Source organism: Macrosteles quadrilineatus, unplaced genomic scaffold (genome assembly GCF_028750875.1).
Source record: "Macrosteles quadrilineatus isolate MER2022 unplaced genomic scaffold, UCM_ALF_1.0 Scaffold_6__1_contigs__length_79288215, whole genome shotgun sequence".
Taxonomy (NCBI): domain Eukaryota; kingdom Metazoa; phylum Arthropoda; class Insecta; order Hemiptera; family Cicadellidae; genus Macrosteles; species Macrosteles quadrilineatus.
The window spans coordinates 10,416,152-10,437,425 of record NW_026542599.1 but is presented as its reverse complement, the minus strand read 5'-3'; the positions used below and the strand labels follow the sequence as shown (position 1 = coordinate 10,437,425).

General features: G+C 31.3%; 1 protein-coding gene across 1 annotated transcript in view; it reads right to left on the bottom strand.

Annotated features, from left to right (window-relative positions):
- The window catches only part of LOC128997182 (acetylcholine receptor subunit beta-like 1), an 88,536-nt gene extending 68,358 nt beyond the window's left edge, over window positions 1-20,178 (bottom strand). The window contains exon 1 of the mRNA XM_054422779.1: window positions 20,017-20,178. Within this exon, the coding sequence (XP_054278754.1) occupies window positions 20,017-20,074 (58 nt within the window). The 5' untranslated portion in view covers window positions 20,075-20,178. The remainder of the gene's footprint in view (window positions 1-20,016) is intronic.
- Between the last annotated feature and the right edge of the window lie 1,096 nt (window positions 20,179-21,274).

The window sequence follows — 21,274 nt, the reverse complement described above, 5'->3', positions numbered from 1 at the left end:
GGGATGGATACAAAAATTGGAGGTTCGGACCGCTTTCTCTAAGAGTATATTGTACCTTACATGGTTTACATGCTTTTATGGTGGACACTAATAAAACAATTGGACGTATAGATGAACGTGTGAAATGGTTGCACTCTAGTTTGCTATCTCAACAAATTAAAAAATGCAATATTGAATATTCTTTTGGGGCGAAACATAGCTTTAACAAAATTCTGAAACGCACACAGCATCCAATATCCAAATTGTGTTATTACATCTGAAAACATCATTGTAAATATCAACTATTTTGTAAACCTAGAAACTTATAAGAGATTCAGTATAGTCTAGAATAAAAATTTTGCCGTATACATTTTAAATGCAAAAGAATAAGAAATATTTTTACGGCTACGAAATGAAATCCGTGCAAATTTCGTTCATTTTCGAACAAAGTAATTTAACGTTGACACTTCTTCAAATAATGAACACTACTTACAGCTTTGTTCAAAGTGAAATAAGAGTAATCTAATGAACGCGAAGATACCTTGAAAAGATAAAAGAAAAAAGATGTCCTTAAATAAAGGAATGAAATAAGTGTGGGCCTTCTTGACGCTAATGGCCTCCGTGCTAAGAGTGCCCCGGTTGTCTGCTCAGGTTTGAGGAATTATAACCTAGAAGACGACGTTCATTTAAAACAAAACCAGGTAATTATTGAACATATCTGATGATGAAATCAAATAATATTCACATACTCAAAATTTCAAAATATAAAAATTTTTTAATGAAAAGACATTGTGATTTTAGATTGTTTTTGGGGAAAATTTTGTATTTTTACAAAAAGAAAATTTAAAAAGTGCTTGTGAAAATAGTCAATTGTGTGTGAAGAGGTAACAAGAATTCAAGTCGATATAGCAACAATTACTTTCTAGATTTCCCGTGTAACTTGAAGCAAAAGTTCACTAATGTGGATAGGAGTTCTTCCACATAAACAAGCAAGAAGATTGATGCATATTTTCCTGTCTTATTGAAGCGAAGCGAACACATATGTTTTCAAACGTTGCATGGATGATATAAATGTCTAATCCTTATTAAATTTGGCCATTCTTATTAGAGTTACATTGTATGTTTCACTACAATAACATCGAAAACTTACCCTTAATCAAACTTAAAACAATTTACGAATTTTAATTTATTGTTGTCTCGGTGGAATAACTCGTGTTACTTCTAACATTGACTATATATACCCATATAGTCAATGCTTCTAAATAACGGTTACAGCTGTTCCTATTACATTACAGAGAAAATCTACGCATACTGTTGGAAAGATATTTTTCTGTAGATGTGCAGAATACCTTCATAAATTAAAATAGGCTCAAAAATAAGCATAACAAATAAATTTAAAATAAAAAAAATCATGTACTTTATGGGTTATTATGCTGATGAAGAAATAACAATGCAATACAAACAGAAAATCAAAACAAACGGAAGTAATTCCAATCGCATGTTTTTATTTACAGCTAGGGGTGAACATAGAGAAGACTGTGTAGGCCTACATTCGATTTTTCGGTCGGGGTTTTGACCACTGCACGCTCTATAGTCTACTATATATTATTAGGCAAGCATGTTTCTTTAAAACATTGTTTCTTAGCTCGTGTGCAAAAATAGCTTGTAGGAAAAATCTGTGCATACTGTTAGAAATATACTTTCCTGCAGGTGTCCATTTATAAACTAAAATAGGATAAAAATAAGCACAAAAATGAATTTAAAATTTACTAAATAACATGGGCCTTATGGGTTGCTATGCTGGTGACAAAAAACATCGAAATATAAACAGAAAATCATAACGAATGGAGGACACTCTAATCACATGTTTTGTAGAGCGTAGGGTGATAATAGTCTGTACATTGCATATTTTTGGCTGAGTTTTTGACCACTGGACGACCTCTAGTCTATATAATAATAGGCAAGCATGTTGCTTTAAAGCCTTTTTTCTCAGCCTGTGTATGCGTAGGGAAAATCTACGCATACTGTTAAAAAGATATTTTCCCGTAGGTGTCCATATATAAACTAAAATAGGCAAAAGAATAAGCACAAAAAATGAATTTTAAATATGAAAAGAATTAACAAGGGCCTTTGGGATTTCATGATGGTGACGAAATAACAACGAAATATTTAAACAGAAAATCAAAACAAATGAAAATAATTAATCTCAAGTTTTATTTACCTAGAAACTAAACGTAGTTTGTCCATCGATCTCTAGAGATCGATGAGTTTTTCCTGACTAAAGATATTTTTTTTGTCAACACTAGATTTTATAAGAGAGTAATATATCAAAAAAGAAATGTGAGTGGTGTACATTGATATCTTTAATTATACGATTATATAACCAATTTAGGCCAATAACTTTCTGATACTCTCAGGTCCTTACAGTTATTGTAATCATTTACGGAATATTTCGATACTATTGTAGCATCAGTTGAATCAATACAAAAATGTATTTATTCGCACAGTGGGAGTTGTAAGTTAAATTGAAACCCCTAGACAAATACATTACGGCAAGGTAAATTAGGCATGACAAAACTGCTTTAAGAATTAATATCTTTAATAATAGAAATAAAGAAGAAAAACTGGTTGAAGAAGAAACAACAAATAAGTATAATACAGTATAAATTTCTAAAACTTTGACTTTTCCAAAATAAATATATGAAAGTGTGACAAAACTGACAAGCCATTATTGACAAGGTATCTACGGAAAGTGCCGGGGGGGGGGGGGGGGTAAGAGTCCTTCCACCTACTCGAGTTTATGCTATAGAGTCCTCAGTAGAATACAGGCTTAAAGTACCCACCCTTGCGGCGTTCCTCTTAGGGTAAAATATCCGATGTTTAAACCTCTCTTGCATTACAAGAGAAAATTTCATGGTTCTTAGCGACGCATCTTTGAATCGAAATGGTGAAAAAATACTATTTACCATGGAGTGCACCGTGATTTGTATACAAATGTCTATATGAATTTAAATATGTTATTCAATAAAGATGAGATAGATGACAAAATTCCTGCAGTGAAAACTTAATTAATACAATCAATACAATAGTTGAAATACTTAGTGTGTGACCTTAGTGAAAGCTTCACGGGCAAAATGTATTGATGAGCCTTATTATATTAGTTTACGCAACGATTACGTAAGACCAATTACGCTAGCTGTGTGCACTACTTTACCTACGACCGTTTCTTAATTAGTAAAAATCACTACTCATAACTTCCAAGAGAGGTTATGTTCCCGTGTATAACCTCTCATAGCCACCGATTGTGATGCAATTGTACCAAACACTCATCGTTTAATCAATTAAATTAGTCTTAACAGGTAGAGTTGACGTTAGAAGTTAGAATTTTACTTCTTTTCTCCCAATCCTTGAACCTCATTGGTCCGTTACTCGTGATGAGAAATAAAACAACAATTATGTTAAGTAAGTTTGATTGTCTGGGTAGCCGAGTAGTTGTAGTGCTCGCCTTCAAATCTGAAGGTCGCTGGTTCGAATCCAAGCGAGATCGTTTCTAGACCCAGATGCCGTTTGTCATTGGGCTATAAATGAATGAACCTATCAAACAAAAAGGTCGACGTTTGGTAGTAACAAGACCAGGGTTTCCCCCTTTAAGACCCTAAAAGACCCTTTCAAAACGTAAAAAATGCTACTGGCGTAAAAACACACAAAATAAAATAAAAATTAAATAATACTTTTAAGTTAATCTTTTCCATTCTAAGAACTCAACGGAAAAGGATAGTTTTAAAAACGTGGTAGTAAGTAAAGTATATTAAAATAAAACGTGACAAGTTCTTTTTAAATAAGCTTTACTGGCCTTCTTTTTGACAGAACATATCTCACTCTAAATTAGTTTCTAGCTATTTTTACATAACGGTAATTTATAACAAATGGTAATATATGATATGCATCATGTCAGAGTTTTCCTTTGGATACACTGCTTAGATTCATATTGTCAAATGCAAGTTGACACGGCTTAGAATCATCTTTGACTTATGGATAAATAGCCAAATATTACCTTTGGCTGTAAACAAATACTTCTACTGTAATACCTTTTCAAACCCCCACCAGAAACCCCTATTTGGGGGTGGGTGATGAAATTGAAAATCATGTCAAAAGTGCGTGACATCACCCTGGTCACGTGTATTGAAAGATATTTAAAAATTTACAGCCATAAAAAAAGATTTGGAATGTAAAGTTCCAGTTCATTTAACGTCTAACATTTTTGCCATAACTTTCTTTTAATTCGTCTTGTCAAAATCGGATTTGTGGCATTAATTTCCTTTTTTAATGCTCTTTAAAATGATGAAAAGTTTTCAAGCTAACTTCTGCAACCCCTATTGCAGGGTTGGAGTGAATTTCAAAATATCAATAACAATACCGTAGTAACGTGTATCGGAAACAGCTTGGTCGTTTTAGGGAAAACAAATGATCAAGTGCTAAGTAACAATAGAAAGTAAAGGGAGGGAGAATCGATAAAGCCCCGCCTCAGTTCGTTCCCAGCCGCCGCTGTTCGCTGTGTAGCTCTTGTATACTCTGTGTATAGAGTCACGTGCGGGAAACAGCTGTGATATTGGTGGGAAAATGATACGCAATGGAGAAACGCGATTAATAACAACTTTTGTTCCAGAAGTACGCAGTAGATGATGAAGTGGATATAAGTGTGGGAGAAAGTTGAATAATATATTGGGAAACTGAAAAAAAATGTATTTAGGAAGGTAGAAAGATGAAAAAGTAAACAAATACTACCTTTAGAAATATTAACAATTTTGGCTGCCGGGTAGTTATACTGCTCGACCTAGACCAGTAATATACAAATTGCCTTTAATGAATAATTTCTATCCAACAAAAGGGCGACATTTATTTATGTTCGGTTTTAAGGTGAATATTGTCCTGGGCTTCGAACAACTTATGTGCCCTCAGAAAACTATTGAGATTTAGATATTTTTTTTTGTTTGTTTTAGTGGTTTGAATACCAGAAAACAGAGAACTTTTTTACTGTTCAAGCTGAAACAAAAATAAAAAATTTTGCTTAATACATGCCGAATTTCTATGTTTTAAATGTTAAAGACACCTTTGTAGTCTTCAAACCACTAAAGCGTACATAAGCGGATATAAAGCTCAATGTTGTAGCATATGGTTGGAAATCTTATAAAATGGCGCAGTTTTTAACATATTCCGACACATTCTTGTATACAGGGTGTGAAAAATGCAATAGACCATTGTTTTTTAAATTTTTATCAAACATCTTAATTTTTATCTTTAAATCTATTTACAATGGAGTTTTTACAACTGATCCTCCGTCATTTTTTCCGTCAAAATTTAATGTAGAACACGAAAATGACATTATCTACTCAAATCCATATACAGTTAAATGAGAAATCGCTGTATTAAGTGTAAAAGCATGGTTATTTTTGAAAAACATACATTAATTTTTTGGTAAGCTAATTTTTTTTTGACTTGGAACATTTGATATGCATCATCACACTTCATTTACTTTTTACTTACACAAAAAAGTTTTGTCACACTGAGTACCAATCACCCTGTATGTAATTTTATCAAACTAATCAAAATAGGACTGTACAATTTTTTGACTTTTGGCGCCTCTAAAAATTAACCCCTTTGGGATCAGTCAGCCTATCTCGGGCTTGCGAACCATACTGATTAAGCCAGGCAAAAATAATACTTGCAATAGGCCTACATAAAGGACATGCATGGAAAGTTGGCGCAGTCTTTTGCAGTTTATATTTATTTTTAATTACAAACCATAAGTTTTGTCTACACTTAACACTCTAAACATACAAACCGTCCTGAATTAGATTACATCTAGTGATGCATTATTGTCATGTAATACTGTAAAAAGTAAATAAAACGTGTTTATGCAATTGCTTATTACTTAATATTAGGATTTAATTTAGGCCTATATTATGTGAACTTTTACTAAATCACTTCTATTACCATGTTAGCTACATAGGATTAAAACTAAACAAAGGTTTTAAGTCAAATAAAAATATTTTCAAAAAAATTGTAATCTGACTTGAAAATAAGTTGAAATAACAGTTTTAACCAATTTAAGCACTGTGTAAACATTATTTTTCTTAATGAAATAGTATTTACTGACTACAATCACACACCGTTTTGCACACTATTTAAGTATTACAACCCAAAAACACAATTATATATCATGAATATGAAATTGATTAGGTATTATAAGTATTACAAGCGTGATTTAACTAATAGGAGCATGTGCGTAGCAAACAACACCAATTCAAAACCTACGTCACGATTGATATTCAATTGGTTTGTTAATTAGGTTTAGCAATGATGCTTGGGTGAAATGTACGTAAAGCAGGAAAACTAGCGATTGGGGTCTCATTTCATGTATTAGATAGTTTGAATGATAGCACGTTTATAAAAAAAAAATAACTAAAAAAGTCGTTTCAGATAGTTTTATGAATTTACGAAAAACTAGCAAACAGAGTTTATGATAGATATTATTCATGAGTATATAATAGATTGTATAATCTTTCCAGGGGTTTGTCTACATCTTGGGTATGTGTTAATATAAAATTTTTCCTTTTTGTAAAAAAATCGAATGATTAAAATAATAAATGTACGCACATTTCTATCAAATTGTTCGTAACAAAAAATATGATTTTTATCCTTTAAATCAAGCTTCAATGAAAAATGTCTATGAAAAAATGAAGCAAACAACGATATTGAGATCAAAACATTTACGCAAGCTTATTTTTTTTTCAGTGTGATATAGTAAATTATCCAGAACAAAGCTTGATGTTAAGGTGTTATACAATCAACAAACAAGTATTACTACTATAACTAATTTGTAGGAAACAACTCTAGTTTGCATATTTTAAGCTGAATATGAATCCAAGATGATTTTGGATTGCTTTACGACTGACCTCAAGCATTTATTAAAGAAATAAAATTTATTAAAAATACCTTTGAGTTCTACAAGGCTAGCACAGAAAGGTGCTAAATGTTAACTGTTAAGTGTTAAATGATTGAGTTCAAAGATTTGTAAATTAAGACCAACTGTTTACTTAGCCAAGGTCCCTTAAAAACTCCGAAAACTATCAAAGAGTTTGTGTAACATATTTTGGACGTACAAGATAACACAGACGCGGACAGAAACTAGAACGGTAAGAATGGCGGAGGCCGGGGGATATGAGTTAATAAACACAAGATGTTCACAATCTCAGGTTCCCTCCACCTGTGGAAATCTCAAGGATTGTTATGCTTGTCCCCAAACCGTTTCGGTTCTGTTTTGAAGCAGAATCTTGTGACTGCGAAACAACCCGCAACGATACATAGCTTTTATCGTAGGGTAGGTAAAATAATGTGAAAAATTTGTCTGATTTTTTGGGTTTTGTATAATTAAAGTACAACACGGTAAAATTTTGTTTGATAATTCATAGTCTACTTTGGTATTCTCTAAATCAGTTATTTGCAACCTTAATTACTTTAATGCTATTTAGTGTATTTAATATTTTATGCAAGTAAACCCCCCAACATAACCATGAGCAAAATGATGAATGAAAAGGCTTCAAATGCAACAGTGTATTGATCTTGGTGATATCTTTGACTATTAGTCAATGATGATGTTTTGAATATTACTTTCACATGGAAAATTGTAATGCAAAATACTAGATTTGGTTAATTTGTTCGATTATATTACAGCTATGGCATTAAGATAAATAATGTTAGTACTACTCATTGCCACCCTTATATTTTTTTGGAATCACCACATGAATTCAATTAAAACATTTAACTTATTCATTTATGTGTTCAATTTCAGTGGGAAATATTGTCAGAATTTGCTTAAGTATTAGTATTATTATTTAAACAACCTTGACATCTTTAAGATTCTGAAGAAATTTTTCATTGTGGCATTGAAAACTTCAATACCAATCCTAAGAAATCATTTATACCAAGATCAAGATCAAAATTATTGTGTAGTTGAAATTAGTTATTTTTTCTGGTTAGCCTTAATTGTTGTTTGTTATCCTTACTGATCTTTTTTAACAGAACAAGAAGGGGGTAATTTATTTAATAAATTCTTTATTAAATGATTGCAGTAGAAGTATTGGTACTGAAAACTTTTGTATAGTTTCAAACTATTCATAGAGTTCATAGTCGGAATTGTGTATGAAAAGTATGCAGACGAAAGATGATGTTAACCAAATTGTCAACCTTACTAATTTCACCATAAACATTTCAATACAGAATTTATCTGATCTTCCAAATTTTCTAGAATGTGTACACTACTTAAGCATCCACATTTGGAAAAAATCATACAAAGAAAAATCATTTAAAGAATTAAACAAATCAGTGTTTTACTCTATAATTTCATCATTCATTCATTAATTTCCACAAATCATTGCAGTTTTCAATAAATCCCTTGACAAAGGAGCAGAACTAGATTATGTTTGTATAATCAGTGTCAACGACAGCCTGTGGTGCGAATGATGCGATTTGCCGCATGATGCGAGAAGGTGCATGCATGAATGCGCACAAAACGTGTGTTTAGTATTATGATACAGACTGCACCATGTGGTACCACAAGCTCAAACAGATTGATTGGGGAATGTGTGCGAGTTGTTGACTAAAATAATGTTGCATACGTTTCTTAGTTGGGTACAATACTTTGTTAAAAGTACAACGGTATTAACCGATTGTATGGCTTCCTCTATATATCCAAATATGGTGACAGATCTGCAAAACCGAGAAAATTCTCATAACCTAGATTTTATTACATAGTTGAATATAAAAAAAAACAAAAAAAAACAGAGGTATCGGAACCACCGGGCAAAGGAATCATCCTCAAAACCTAAAGCTGCATCGAGCTTGTTGCTTATTAATCCATAAATCTTAAATAATTGCGTAAAACCTAAGTGCTTCTCTGAAATGGGTTATGTGGTAAAAGTAATATTGATTTGCCCCACATAAGACGGTGGTTAATTTCAATTTGATAATATATTTCAATTCTAAGTTTAAAGAATTTATAATTAAGATTTAAAGATTATTAAACCAAGCACGACCCATAAAAAATGAGTTGAACGTTTCGTTGAAGTTGTCGCATTGTTAATAAGTATGATTTTAATGTTGGATTGAAAGTACTGTGACGTCAACTATTTTGTGTTATTGTGGAAACATAGAAATGCCGAGATATAAAGTATGTATTTTTATTTGTGATAGAATAAAAAAAAACTGTGATATAGATTTATTAATATAACCCAGGTTATATTGATAATCTATATCATTAGAATAACTGAGTGACAAAGAACAACTGTGATACCAAATAACTATTTTTTTAGGGACATTACTGATACATAATGTTTAAAATAATGGAATTAAAACTGGCATACCATTCTAAATGTTAAATACATTGTAGCCAATGTAATCTACCAGGGGTTAAATCGGAAACAAGGTATCTAACCTCTAGAATAGTAATTGCTAAGTAATACAGAAGGAAAAACCTCAAAATGAAAAAAATACATCAAATACATGTATTTGGGTCGAAATAGTTAGAATCCTAACGAGATAGTGAACCAAACCCGAATTTGGATTTTTATACCCCGCCACAGCAAACCTGCAAACTAAGCGAATTCCCATTTGCCTAATTGAATTTACAAAGACATATCTCCTATAAAATATCACATTTATTCCATATATAAATAGCATTAGTTTAACGAGTACTTGGGTTCGCTGGAATAGGGAGAGTAAAAAGGGTTTCTATATGTTTATTATGAAATAAATGCATTTCCCAAATTTGATCGAAATATGTCCATAAAAAGTCAAACTACAACAGTTTATTTATTCTCCATAAGAATAACATAGGAATTTTATCTGTAAGCATTAGGCACATGATAACACTTCAACATACTAATTTGTTTGTTTTTTTAATCCCCACAAAATGGTTGTAAAAGAAATTTCAAAATTTTATGTTTTTAGGGTAATACCCCCCATAAAACCCTGTTCCTATATTCCGATCACGCTGGTTCGCGAACTCGTTCGAATAAAATAATGTAGGTGTACGCGTTTATACCAAATTTAATCAAAATCGGATAATTTCTGCTTGAGTTATCGTGCTAACGGATATATATATATATATATATATATTAAGAAAACTGTATTATTATATTATTATATATATATATGAATTTGAACGGATGGTGTTTTTGGCCCCTTGGGACCTAAAAACGAAAGATTTAATTGGTCCCGGTTCCAAGTCTTACCATGAGTACTACGGTTATAGCTTATTCCCTATATGGGAAATTTGCTAAAAGGGCTTAAGTGTTTTAAGATAAACTTCCACTCAGGGGTTAAAGCCCTTTAAAACTTTGGGTGTAGCTTAAATCTACCATTCGCTTGAAATACATCAAACCGTGCTAAAGAGGCGATAGAAGAGGGAAAATAAAGAACATCGATCACTTTTTGATCCTCACCACTTAAACTGATTGGCCAACTCCTTGGTTGTAGAGTTTCCTTTATTTTCAAACATTTCGCAACCGACTAAGCCTTTAAATAGATGTTAATGAGGTATTTACAGTAGGATAAAACTGTTAAATTTTTGTTTCAAACACAAATATAAATACGTACAGGCTGGGAATTGGATAGAGATCTTAATTGATTTTGACAAATATTATAATGGTTATGGAGTTAACTGGCTTTCAAGAAATATTGTTTTATTATTTAATCTTGGTTACTACAGTCCCATATTATATGTGGACCAACTGTGGCCAATTTCGTATTCAAAAGACAAAGAGTATTCTAGTATGTTTTATCTATACTACGGTCTGAAGTCATACTTCCTCCCTTAGTTTTAGTTGATCTATTATTTGATGTAAAAAAAAAATGCTGTGGCCCAAAATAAGATGTGCTTTTGGTTTAGATTGGTTAACATATTAAATACAACGGCAATCAGTAATTGATAGCTCAAATAAACTGCATTAATTTCTTTTCTAAAATTGCCACAACCATGTTTATGCCAAGATTAAGCTCTATCCATAGTCAATGGATGTATACATTAATTTACATGATACAAAAACAGTTTAATACTATTTTCTTCAAAATCGGCCTGTAATGGTTGGAATCTTAAAGAATTATGAATTTCAGCAATTTATTATAAAAGTTACTTGAAAAAGTTATTATTTCGTGAAATTTCGTCTTTGGTTACTTACATTTATGGTTACTTAGACTTAAAACAGCCATAAATGTTAAATTATTACAAAATGTTAAACTATGTCATTACTGTTGCTAAACATATTACAGTGATTACAACTAATGTTTAATTTAAACCAAATGATATACGATTTTTCGTAATTCAAAGCTCTTAACCACAAACCAAGAATGTGTCACGGTTTAAAAATATATACTTATTTTCTCAATCATTTATTCAGGGTTCCTAAGCTTTAAGCTAGCTAATAACATCACTCAGGTAATAAATGGGGTTTTAGGTTGTAGTAAAGTTGATAATCCAAATAAATACTTATAAACTAAATAACCAGTTTTAAATCAGACATGACCAAAACAAACAGTTTAAATCAATAACAGAAATCAATAGTTATGTCACATTGACAGAAGCCCTTACTTAAAATTTACAGCCCATGATAGGCCTATATTTATTTTAAAATATTTATTTTATTTTAATATAACTGTTGGATTTTATTTATTTATATATATGTATGGGTATTTATATATTTATAAATATATACATATATTTATATATATGGAATTTATAATTTTATATTTTATTTTAAAATAAAATAAATAAACTGTTGGACCTACGCTTTACAACGAGAGGTATTATAGGAGAAACACCTTTTTTGAACCTGTTGTGTAAAATAGTTACACATTCATTATCGGGCTTAGAAAAAAACCGAATCGTACCAAATTTGATAAATATATAATAAAATGTAGGCAAACTCATTGGGATACCTAGTACAAAATATAAAATAGCTGATGTACGTGTCAACGTGTAGAAGTATTGTAGCTATTTTTTTAAAAATATGCTTACTTAAACAAACTTCTATTATTGTTAATTACGACAGACATTTTATAAATGTTAATAGTAAACCAACAAACATCATATACATACTCGTACCAACGGAGTATTTTTCCAAAATCAGGGCACTCAATCGTAACCATACAAGGAATTAAGTTGGAAAGGAATCTAAGGATAGAGGCTTTAGATTTTCCAAAAGGATGAAAAGTATAATATTATATTGGGGAATAATAAAGAAGTATACGATTCTTGTACTTTTATAACTGACTAAAATCATCTGTTAAGCCAGGATGGTTTCAGAATAGTTCAGGTGACTTAATTTGAAGGACAACTGGGTCCAGTTTAAAATAATCTAAAGCTTCTGACATTTTGAGATCGAATATATTCTGATAGCTACACAAGCACTTTGAGAAATCGGATAACCAGCTGCAAATGCGCACACAAATTCAAATTAGGCTTAATACAATCTAAACCGTATCATAATAAGTGGATGTTATACCACCTCGGACTAGGGAGGCTGAGTAGGTAGTGAGTAATAAAACGGAACTGTTATCAAACATGTCCTCAAATGGATCGTAACTCTAACAGCTGACCTTTCTACTGGGTGTATAAGCTTTTCAGGTAAGATATTCTAGCAGGAAATATCGCCAGGAACTATTAAAATCAACGAATTACATGATGAGTCGTTACATAGTAGGGAATAAGCTATTACCGTAGGTCTAATGGCAAGACCCTAAAAAAATAATATAGCCTACTGAAGCGCTATTTTACAATTTGGTTACAGAAAAGCTCCAACTCCATTAAATAAAAAAAACATTATTGACCTTTTTACGAGGAAGGCAAGTGGTTGAAATGTTGTATAAATAGTTAAATTAAAGCAATTTATCTTCCTTGTATTGTAACAATAATAGGTTAATCAGGTTTAAAAAGTAAATTAGCCTATTAAGTAATTTTAAGGGGTTCACTATTTATTAACTTACAGTGGAAAATACATGCTTACGTAAAGTAATAACGGCTTGAGACGTTTGAAAGAAGTAATATAGCGCAAAAAGGGCAAAGAAAATTAGAGACTTCTGTGCAACGATGAGTAAAAAGATCTCGGCCGCCACACCTTGTTGATTAATATTTTTTGGTACAGTTTGGATTCCAACCCAAAGTGTCAAAGTTTAATCACGTTTTATGAAGTGTAAGTAAAAATATAAATTTTATTGAAACGCTTAAAAAAAAAGTAATCCTTGTTTTTTTTATAAAAACCTCTTAGTTGTATAATGTAAAATAATGAAAATTGTTAACGAAATTATGCAAGTCAAGACGTCATGTTTAATAAACGATTTAAATATGTGCCTGAAAAATTTCATCTCTAATATACACACATACAAAATGCCACATATTCAGGCTGCAATATTTGCTAATAAAATTTGCTAATTAAAAACTCTTAAGATAAAACAAATCCAATATTCTAACGATACTATGAGATTTTACAATTTAAAAAAGAAGAATTAAATAATAGAAAAATTGTAATTCAAGCGGAAAAAAATAATTGATTTTCTTATAACATTTAAGACAGTACAATAACTTGCTATAGAAACCAATCAAGTCTCTAAACCTAAATGAAGAATATTTTTAAGGACATAATTAAGATTTATTTAATAGTTGAATTAGAAAATGCGTAAATATTTAACTTACGAAGCTTTTTGTTTTACATAGTCCTACAACTTTCTCAATGTTCAGTACTTGTTATGTATGTATTATGACGTGTATCATGGTTTTTAAAATAAGTACAGAGGTAGTTGGATTTCTTTGAAAACTAAACAACTGCGGAGTTAAAAATATTGTTTCTGAATTGAGAGCTACTCAATAACAATGGACACCCAGGGGGAATTTGATGAAATAAAGAACTTATTAAAATCGAAGAAATAAATTAACACAATGCCTCGTTTTATTTCGGGATTTGCTATGTTTGTTTAGCATGTAGTACTTAAGATAGAATTTGTTACATTGATACGAGATAGGAAACTATGCGATATACAGGGTGTCCCGGCTCTCTCTGGAATTTGTCATACAAAATTGTTTCTTAGATCGAGATAAAAACATTTTACAATATAAACATGGTTTTCTAGTGACTAAGTTAGTTTTCTGCATTTTGCAAATTGTCAGCGTATGTTTTTATTTACACTAGAGGTCGTCCAGTGGTCGAAAACTCGACCAAAATATGTAATGTACAGGATTCTCTATTTTTACCACTGTAAACAAAACATGTGATTGAAATTCCTTCCATTTGTTTTTATTTTCAGTTTATATTTTGTTGTTATTTTGTCACCAGCATGGCAACCCATAAGACCCATGTTAATGTTTGTTTAACTTCAAATTCATTTTCGTGCTTATTTTTGAGCCTATTTTAATTTATAAAGGAATTTTACACATCTACAAGAAACATTACAGTATGCGTAGATTTTCCCTGTGATGCACAAAAACTGAGAAAATAGGCTTTACAGAAACATGCTTGACCAATTAATATAGATTTGAATCCTAACATGTGTTCAACTTGTTATTATGTTAACTCGTAAAATTTCTTCCATCATACTGTCCGAAAAACACCCATTTTTATTTCTCCAAATCGTCTGCAAAATAAACGTTTTCAGGTAACTTCAAATAGAAAACAGAAAAACATATATGGTAAAATTTTCGGTTTGCTAACCTCAACTTATTTAGTACATTATGGAACCGCCGCTAATAACACGATATTTCAAGTTATGTTTGTAAACAACAGAAATGTAAAAATTGATGACGAAAAATATTGTTACTACCTAATGTCAATTATTGCTTTCTAGATAGCATCATTAATTTGATTGCTGCTTGGAGTCATACAAAAGTGTGCTAAAATTGTGTCCCACCATTTTTAAAGTAAAATAGTATAAGTCATAGTATAAAGTCATCATATATACAAAATAGTCATCATAAAAAGCATAGTAAAATCTATGGTGTACATCATGCAAAAATCTATAACAGCTAAAGTTTTGTCACATAGGGGTGTTGAGTATTATAGAAACTGAAACTCGGTCACATGGTGATATCGTGAAATTTATTAGTGAGTCATGCAGAAAAGTCTGCAAAATTTGAGCCTCGTGGTTTTTAAGTCACATAGTAAAATATTTGGTGTACATCATGCAGAAAAATTGCAAAAGCTAATATTTGATCACATAGGAGTATTATAGAAATTGAAACTGGGTCACATAGTCACATCATGAAATTTATTAGTGATTCATACAGAAAAGTCTGCAAAATTAGAGTCCCATGGTTTTTAAGTCACATAGTAAAATCTATGGTGTGTACCATGCAGGAAAATGGTAACAGCTAAATTTTTCACATAGGAGTGTTATAGAAATTGAAACTAGGTCACATTGTGACATCGTGAAATTATAAGTGAGTCATGCAGAAAAGTCTGCAAAATTTGAGTCTCTTGGCTTTTAAGTCACATAGTAAAATATATCATTTTTTTCACATAGGAGTATTATAGAAATTGAAACTGGGTCACATAGTGAAATCGTAAAATGTATTACTGGGTCATACAAAAGTGTGCTAAATTTGAGATCCACGGTTTTTAAGTCACATAGTAAAATCTATGGTGTGTACATCATGCAGAAAAAGTTATAACAGCAACCTAATATTTTTTCACATGCGTATTATAGAAATTGAAAGTGGGTCACATAATGACATCATGGAATTTATTAATGAGTCAAGCAGAAAAGTATGCCAATATGGGTCTCTTGGTTTTTAAGTCACATAGTAAAATATATAATTTTTCACATAGGAGTATTATAGAAATTAAAACTGGGTCACATAGTGACATCATGAAATTTTTTGTGAGTCATAAAAATGTGCTAAAATTGAGTTCCACAGTTTTTAAGTCACATAGTAAAATCTTTGGTGTACATCATGCAGAAAAGTTGCAAAAGCTAATATGTTGTCATATAGGAGTGTTATAGAAATTGAAACTACGTCACATTGTGACATCATGAAATTTATTTGTGAGTCATAAAAAATGTGCTAAGATTGAGTTCCACAGTTTTTAAGTCACATAGTAAAATATTTGGTGTACATCATGTAGAAAAGTTGCAAAAGCTAATATGTTGTCATATAGGAGTGTTATAGAAATTGAAACTAGGTCACATTGTGACATCGTGAAATTATAAGTGAGTCATACAGAAAAGTCTGCAAAATTTGAGTCTCTTGGTTTTTAAGTCACATAGTAAAATATATCATTTTTTTCACATAGGAGTATTATATAAATTGAAACTGGGTCACATAGTCACATCATGAAATTCATTAGTGATTCAAGCAGAAAAGTCTGCCAAATTTGAGTCTCGTGGTTTTAAGTCACATAGTAAATCTTTGGTGTGTACCATACAAAAAAGTTATAACAGCTACCTAATATTTTTTCACATTAGTATTATAGAAATTTAAACTAAGTCACATAGTGAAATTTATTGAGTCATACAAAAACGTGCTAAAATTGACACGCAGTTTTTAAGTCACATAGCTTGGCACAGCGCCTAAGTAATATAACGGAGTCATGTAGTATTATTGTAGGGAGTAGGGCCGACTATCTGCCATCAATATGTAAGCATGGGAGACAATGTAGTGCCCCGGGGGCTTTCAACAATTCAGACCCGACGATGTTGTGTGCGGCTCCCCAACTCTGTCAATTCTACACTGTGAAGCTTGTTATAATACAGCGAGTGGAAGGTTGAATTTGTTAAAAAGTTATGTTTTTTGTGTTAAAAAATGTGTAGTGTGGTTAACATTAGTTGTAGAACCTATTGAACTAGATAATCCATTGTGTTAAGGTATCATTATAAGTGTTATTTGACGTATCTTTTGTGCATTATGGTTAAGGTTAAATGTACCACCAATTATAGAATAAACATTATAGTTCAAAAGCTCCTAAAAGGGTTTACTGATTTTACTTACTAATATTTGTTATACAATGAATTTTAAAAAGTCCAAGTCAATTTGCTGTGTTGTGAACTATAACATCTTCATTTTGCCTCTCATAGTATCGAGCGTTAACTTAGAAAATGTTATTTTGACAGTAGAACATTCTGGCTCATTTAAACATGTTCCTTTTTAATACAAAATCCTACAATTGTTCCATAAAGGTACAATAGTATTTCGTTGTGATACGATATGTCAGTATGGAAAGAAGAAGAAGAATTGAGTCAGTATAGATGTGGAGGTGGAAGGTTACAGATTGTTTGTATACAAACTACTACGTGTCAAATAAGTTGACAGAATGACTGATATTTTGTTGTAAGACGATTTGACAATGCAGCAGATAAAAGTAAAAAATTGTGTATAAACACGATATTGTGTATATTGTGTGTTTTGTGTAACATGAAGTCACAAATGTTTGAGGTGAAACACAAAACCGTGTGTGTATTATCTTGTGTCAAATATATTGTCTGCCACGTTGAGTGATATTTTGTAACATGATATGGTCTGGAAAGTCACAGCTTTGGGTATAAAATCAGTGTTTTGTCGGATAAACTGCCTGATATTTGTTCACAACAAGATATAGATACCCAAAATGCCATCACGTTTGTAATTTAATTTTAAAACAAAATTGGAAGAATATTTTTTTGTTTTGGTTAGAGATAAACGTTAGCTTTTATGAATTATAAATTCAAACAAATAATACTAAAAATATATTTATAGAATAATTTATAATCAGTTCACTTGAATATACGTCACCGAAATGGATTATGATGAATTTCCATGTAGTTATGCTAGAATTTCTTGGATTTAAAACTTATATTTCCGAATCCAACCCCGATTCTAAGACTATTACATAGTGACATACAACGTACTATGTAACACTAAATGGTGTTGCATGTTAAGTTTTATGAGTGTATTATTAGTTTATATAAGTAACTGTAACATAAATGACGGTCGCTGTAAATTTATATATTGATAGGCAAGCATGTTTCTTGAAAGCTTTTTTTCTCAGCTCGTTTGCATTGTAGGGAAAATTTTCGGACAGTGTTAAAAAGATATTTGTCTGTAGAAGTGCAGAATGCCTTTGTAAATTAAAATAGGCTAAAGAAATAAACACAAAAAATGAATTAAAAATTAAAAAAAATTAACATGGGCCTTATGGATTGCCACGATGGTGATGGAATGTAAAAAGAAAATCAAAACATATGGAAGAAATTCCAATCACATGTTTTATTTACAGCGTGGGGTGAAAATAGAGAAGGCTGTATATTACATATTTTTGGTCGAGTTTTCGACCACTGGACGACCTCTAGTAGTTAGTTAAACAATACTGAAAACTATTAATTAAAAACTGCTTCAAATTAATAAAAAAAGTAAACCATTTTTAAAGAATTTTAAATTTTCTAGAAAATTTCACAAACTAAACATATAAAGCTAAATATATTAGGAATTTTTTACTTTTAGGTTAAAAATTGTTATTCAACCTATGCAAGTTGGTTCTCGAGACTAAAAACTCGGATAAATAGTTGGGGAAAAAATTTTACAAGTGTAAATAATAAAATAATTGTGATTAACGCATAATAATCGATGGATGAGTTGAATTAATTCCTATCACACACTAATGGGGATAGTAGGGAGTTAACAGTTTGGTGGTGTTTGAAGTTTCAATAGCAATCTATGATGACGTATGAGCATTGAAGGGGTGGTGGGGGGTTAGCGGGGGAGGGCAGAGGGTTATTATGCCATTCATTGTTGAATGTTTATGAAAACACATGGCATCACTGTCCTTTCTAAAATTACAATTGTCATTGTCACAACATCGAAATTTTCCAAATGAAATCCATTCTTAAAAGGAAGTGTATGAAAAACGTTGGAGTTATACGAAAAAAAGGAAAATAACCAATATTAACAGGAAAAATGTTTGCTTTTTTAGTACGTTAACAAGTTCATAAAGTATATTTAATAAAATTAAATATTGGTAAGCTTTAGGAAATTATTAAGGTTGAGTAGTTTGTATTTGATTTAGAGTAATTATATACATCAACATAATAATATTTTTAAAATTATTAAACACTGTAATTCTATTCGTTATTTCTATTGGTTATTTTCATTAATATATTTACCAATAGGTCATGGGTCTTTTAGTGAACACATTTAAAATCAATTTTTTTCAAACGTTTCACATTTTTTTATGTTTTTCTAATGTTTTCATGTGAAATATTTTTTTAATACATTATACCTTTTTGACTGGGTACAGTTTCAAAATACATTAGATCTTTTAGCACGTCGTATCTTTGTGTAGTTTATAACTGAATGTTAAAAGAATCAAATATTCAACTGTTTACTAGCAATACTATTAACATTCCACATTATACCTCACGGCTAAATATTTCCACAATTTCAACCAACCCGGTCAAATCCCTGGAATCAATTATTTCACAAAGTACACACTGCTACTCGACGTTCCGCGCTATGGGGTGGATCACTTGGACCGTTCCATTCTTTATACCCCTTTGTCGTCTGATCATCTCTCATCCATTACACACAAACTCTCATTATCAACACAACAATGTTTTATACCGACAAAGGATCAGCTGAGCTACATTTAAGGGCAGGGTTCAGTAACGACCGGGCGTTGGGTGGGGTTACGCATCCTAAGCTTTGTTTCACTAGTTCAAAGGGGGTTTTAACACTCACTAGGTAACGATTAAGGGTCAAATGGTGAATTAAAATGTTTTTGTTGTGTTTTTGATAAGTTTGAGAAGGAGTCAGTGTCGTAATACATCAAAGGTGGGGTTGGTGGTAATTTTAGTGTGGTATACACCTTTTGTTTTATGTACTGTATACTTTAATTACAAAAATATAGTATTTTATTTTTAATTTACCAATAACAAAATTAAACTACTAGGCCTACTCCTTAATAATCGATCACTGACAAAGAACACACTCACTATCTCCACAGGGTTTACACTATCACTCACCGGGGAAGATGGTACCGTACAAAAGCAGCATTAGAGCCGCGAGTGCAGATGTGTTCATATTGTGCTGCCAGAATCACCGGTTCCCATCGTTCCAGTCGTTCACTCACTCACTCACATACCGGGAGTGTGGGCCTGGGCCCCTGGTCATATTGACTGTAACAACGCGCAGCCGCCGCCCTACCCATCGCACCTCGCCGCGCCGCTCCGCTCGCCGCTTGCTCCTACATTGCTAATTGCCCGAGTGGCTTCCTTCTCAATGGTCGGATGAGGGATCAGCACGTAAATGTCACAGCTGATTTTTAGGTGTTTTGGTATTGGTTGAAGTTTAGGGGTGTTAGGTTGGAGTAGGTTAGAGTTTTAGGTAAATAAAAAATATTGTGTACCTTCTATTTAGTTTTTGGGGGGTAATATTTTGTTTTTTGTTCAGAAAATTAGAGTTGTACTACTAGAGTGTCTAAGCGTTTAATCATTTTAAAATTAGTGAATAAATTTAAAAAAATGTTACTCGTAACAAGCTGAAGCCAAAAGGGTTCTTTGTTTCAAGGTGGGTTGGGATAATCTTGGATATTTGAGAGATTTTGTGGTATAATTATTTGAAAATTGGGATTGAAATAGTGCATTTTAATAAAATTTAAATAAAACAAAATTACTAATTGAAAAATTAAAAAAGTTTTTAAAGAAATATTTACGAAATTGCTCTGTTATGAACGAAAACCATTACACATAAAGAAAATGTCAATAATAAAAAATTATTATTTTGAAAACATGCTATCAAGTTATAAAATAAAAATTTAAAATGAATTAACTAACTTAATGTAAGTTAGGATTTTAATTAAAAAACATTTGATGAAGTAATCAAAACACATACTTGTATAAGAAAGACTGTATGTTAACATTTTCGATGTTTTGGATTTTTCAAATATAAATGTATGCCATTAATTTTGTTATTGTATTTTCAAAGCTAGACCCAGCTGTTCCTGATCATTGGGCTTTTAATACATGAAAAAAAGCTAAAGTAACAGCTGATCATAGTCAGCAACAAAAGTACTCACTACACAGATCATTTCACTCAGTTCTACACTTTTTGCTAATATTCAGCTCAATTTACGTGTACATCAACATATTATAAGTGATACATATTCTTGAAGATAATAACTTGTTAACATAAAGATTATGTTTTGAGCAACCATATGTTACTCTAATGAGAATTTTTTTTAAATCACCATGTGTACTCACTATTTCAACAGCACTACACCCA